This window comes from Nicotiana sylvestris, chromosome 9 (genome assembly GCF_000393655.2).
Source record: "Nicotiana sylvestris chromosome 9, ASM39365v2, whole genome shotgun sequence".
NCBI lineage: Eukaryota > Viridiplantae > Streptophyta > Magnoliopsida > Solanales > Solanaceae > Nicotiana > Nicotiana sylvestris.
The window spans coordinates 82,730,855-82,734,580 of record NC_091065.1 but is presented as its reverse complement, the minus strand read 5'-3'; the positions used below and the strand labels follow the sequence as shown (position 1 = coordinate 82,734,580).

The following is a 3,726-nucleotide window of genomic DNA, read 5'->3' as shown; positions in this document are numbered from 1 at the left end:
CGGAAAGGTCCGAGTATGTGTTGACTATCAGAATTTAAACAGAGCAAGTCCCAAAGATGACTTCCCACTACCAAATATACACATCCTGATCGATAATTGCGCCAAGCATGAACTCCAATCCTTTGTAGATTGCTTTGCAGGTTATCACCAGATTTGGATGGATGAAGAAGATGCAGAGAAGAGAGCTTCTATTACACCATGGGGTGTATATTGTTACAAGATGATGCCATTTGGTCTGAAGAATGCTGGGGCCACTTAGGTGAGAGCCATGACAATCATTTTCCATGATATGATACACAAAGAAACAGAAGTGTATGTGGATGATGTCATTATCAAATCAAGAGGGCCACAGATCACATAACGGACTTGAGAAAGTTCTTTGACAGGCTCAAGAGGTACAATTTGAAATTGAACCCCGCAAAGTGTGTATTCGGGGTTCCCGTAGGAAAGTTACTAGGATTCATCATCATTCGTCGAGGGATCGAACTAGATCCTTCTAAAGTCAAGGCTATTAAGGAGTTACCACCGCCTAAAAGTAAAAAGGATGTGATGAGCTTCCTAGGACGTCTTAACTATATCAGTCGCTTCATAGCACAGTCCACAATCATATGTGAACCCATCGTCAAGATGCTAAGAAAGGATGACGAAACAAGCTGGACTTAGAATTGCCATAAAGCTTTTGACAAGATCAAGGAGTACTTGTCCACACCACTAATTCTAGTCCCGCCAGAACCAGGATGACCTTTGCTACTCTATCTATCTGCATTAGATGGAGCATTCGAATGTGTTTTGGGACAACATGATGAGACAGGAAGGAAGGAGCAAGCCATATATTACTTGAGTAAGATGTTCACACCTTATGAAGCACAGTATTCTTTTCTTGAACGCACTTGCTGTGCTTTGACCTGGACAACCCATAAATTGAGGCATTACTTCTGTGCCTACACCACATACCTCATATCTAGGATGCACCCTCTAAAGTAGATATTCCAGAAACCCATACCGACTGGAAAGTTGGCCAAATGGCAAATACTACTAAGTGAGTTTGATATCGTCTATGTAACTGAAAATGCGGTCAAGCGACAAGCATTGGCAGATCACCTTGCCAAAAATCCGGTGGGAGGAAAATATGAACCCTTGGAAACGTATTTTCCTGACGAAAAAGTATCATTTGTAGGAGAACACATTACTGAAGCATATGATAGTCGGAGGATGTTCTTTGACGGAGCCACAAATTTTAAAGGAGTGGGCATTAGAGCAGTTTTGGTATTAGAAACGGGTTAACACTATTCGGTATCTGCTAAACTCAGGTTTCCTTGCACCAACAACATGGCGAAATATGAAGCCTGCATACTAGGGCTCAACATGTTAGTCGACATGAACGTTCAGGAGTTGCTAGTGATTGGTGATTCAGATTTGCTTGTGCACCAGGTACAAGGAGAGTGGGCCACCAAGAATTCCAAGATATTGCCATATCTGCACCATGTGCAGGAATTGAGAAAGAGGTTTACAAAGATAGAATTCTGGCACGTACCCAGAATTCAGAATGAGTTTGCCGACGCATTAGCCACTTTGTCATCCATGATACAACATCCGGATAAGAACTACATTGATCCCATTCCGGTGAGGATCCATAATCAGCCAGCATATTATGCTCATGTCGAGGAAGAAACGGACGGAAAACCTTGGTTCCATTACATCAAAGAATACTTATCAAAAGGAAAATACATGGAGCATGCAAATCACACTAAAAAATGCACGCTCCAGAGATTGTCAAATCACTTCTTCCACAGCGGAGGAAACTTGTACAAGAGAACTCCTGATTTGGGTTTACTAAGACGTGTTGACGCAAGGAAAGCTTCTAAGCTACATGAGGATGTGCATGCAGGGACCCGTGGCCCACACATGAGTGGTTTCGTCTTGGAAAAGAAGATACATAGAGCCGGTTATTTTTGGATGACCATGTAGACGGATTGCATTCAGTATGTCTGCAAATACTTTCAATGTCAAGTGCATGCCGACATGACAAAAGTGACGCCAAATGAGCTCAATGCAACAAGCTCATCTTGGCCATTCACTGCTTGGGGAATGGGCGTTATTGGTTCAATCGAGCCCACTGTTTCAAATGGGCACAAGTTTATTCTAGTATCCATTGATTACTTCATAAAATGGGTAAAAGCTGCATCTTACAAAGTTGTGACCAAGAAAGTCGTCGCGGACTTTGTCAAGGATCAAATTATTTGCCGATTCGGTGTTCCCGAATCTATTGTCACTGATAATACCGCCAATCTCAATAGTGATATGATGAAAGCTATGTGTGAAACTTTCAAAATCAAGCACAAGAATTCCACAGTCTACAGACCTCAGATGAATGGAGTCGTAGAAGCCGCCAACAAAAACATTAAGAAGTTACTAAGGAAAATGGTAGAGAACCACAAACAGTGGCATGAGAAGTTACCCTTTGTTCTGTTGGGGTACCGCACCACGGTTCGCACATCAACCAGGGCAACTCCCTACATGCTGGTTTATGGTACCGAGGCTGTCATCCCAGCTGAGGTGAAGATTCTTTCTTTAAGAGTCATACAGGAAGCTGAACTCAGCGATGCAGAGTGGATAAGAAGTCTCTATGCACAATTGGCCCTTATCGATGGAAAGAGGATGATCGCAGTGTGTCATGACCAACATTATAAGAATATAATGTCCAGAGCTTTCAACAAAAGAGTCAAACCAAGACAGTTCTCACCAGGGCAGCTGGTATTGAAGAAAATATTCTCACATCAAGATGAAGCCAAAGGAATTCTCTCCCAACTGACATGGTCCGTACATGGTTCACAGAGTACTAACAGGATGAGCACTCATACTTGCAGAAATGGACGGAGAGATCTGGCCAAAACCAATCAATTCAAACGCAGTCAAGAGATACTATGCATAGACGTTTTACATTTTCCTCATTTGATATAATTGAACTACGCTTGACCTGATTCCCATTTAAGAGGGATACGTAGGTAGCCTTATGGGTTTGGTCATATCATAATAAAATTTTCATTTCCCACAAGATCAGAAACTGGGGCAGAATTTTGAGGAGGGTCCTCAAAATTCTAGAGCAAGTCCAACCAATGCAATCACATACTAGAAAGTAAGTAATCATTTAAAAAACTGGGGAAAAGTTTTGTGAAGGATTCTCAAAATTATGAAAAGATTTAGCAAGGCTTATTATCCGCAAACAGTCAAAAAAATCACCCACCAAACTGGGGCAGAATTTTGAGAAGGACCCTTAAAATTCCATAAGAGAGCTGCAATGTCTTTGGGACGTGTCACAGTCACTAGTTCATCTAAATGTATCAATATATTTCTAAAATAACTCTATTTTTATCAAATTGTATATTTTTGAAAACTCTACTTCCATAATAGTCAGGTGTCGCCTAGGGAAACTCGAAAGGCTTTCAGAACAAAGCAAAGCAAGGCTGGTAGACGAAGCCATGAACCAACCTCCCCCCCCCCCCCCCCCGCAAAATATATAATTTTTCTTGGAACATAGGCACATTAACGTAATGATAGCATTCGAAAAACATGTATACATAAAGATAATTCACTATCAATCAGGCTATCAGACATAAAATACATCTCCAGCTAAGACATACACTACTCTTATCTACTACTCGCTCTTTTCATGAGACTAATCCCTGTCCCCCATATTTGCATGAGGCTAATCCTTGCCTCCCCATT

General features: G+C 41.5%; 1 protein-coding gene across 1 annotated transcript; it reads left to right on the top strand.

Moving 5' to 3' along the window:
* Nucleotides 1–2,022: 2,022 nt before the first annotated feature.
* Nucleotides 2,023–2,981, top strand: LOC138877848 (uncharacterized). Its single transcript, XM_070157491.1, has 3 exons — nt 2,023–2,315; nt 2,505–2,754; nt 2,868–2,981. Exons 1-3 carry the CDS (start codon nt 2,023–2,025, stop codon nt 2,979–2,981), a joined length of 657 nt encoding a protein of 218 aa, XP_070013592.1.
* The last annotated feature ends 745 nt before the right edge of the window (nt 2,982–3,726 follow it).

Coding starts and splice junctions, on each gene's coding strand:
- LOC138877848 (XM_070157491.1), top strand. CDS start 2,023: ATGACAAAAGTGACGCCAAATGAGCTCAATGCAACAAGCTCATCTTGG. Junction 2,316..2,504: donor AGTGATATGATGAAAGCTAT/GTGTGAAACTTT, acceptor CACATCAACCAG/GGCAACTCCCTACATGCTGG. Junction 2,755..2,867: donor AGTTCTCACCAGGGCAGCTG/GTATTGAAGAAA, acceptor TCATACTTGCAG/AAATGGACGGAGAGATCTGG.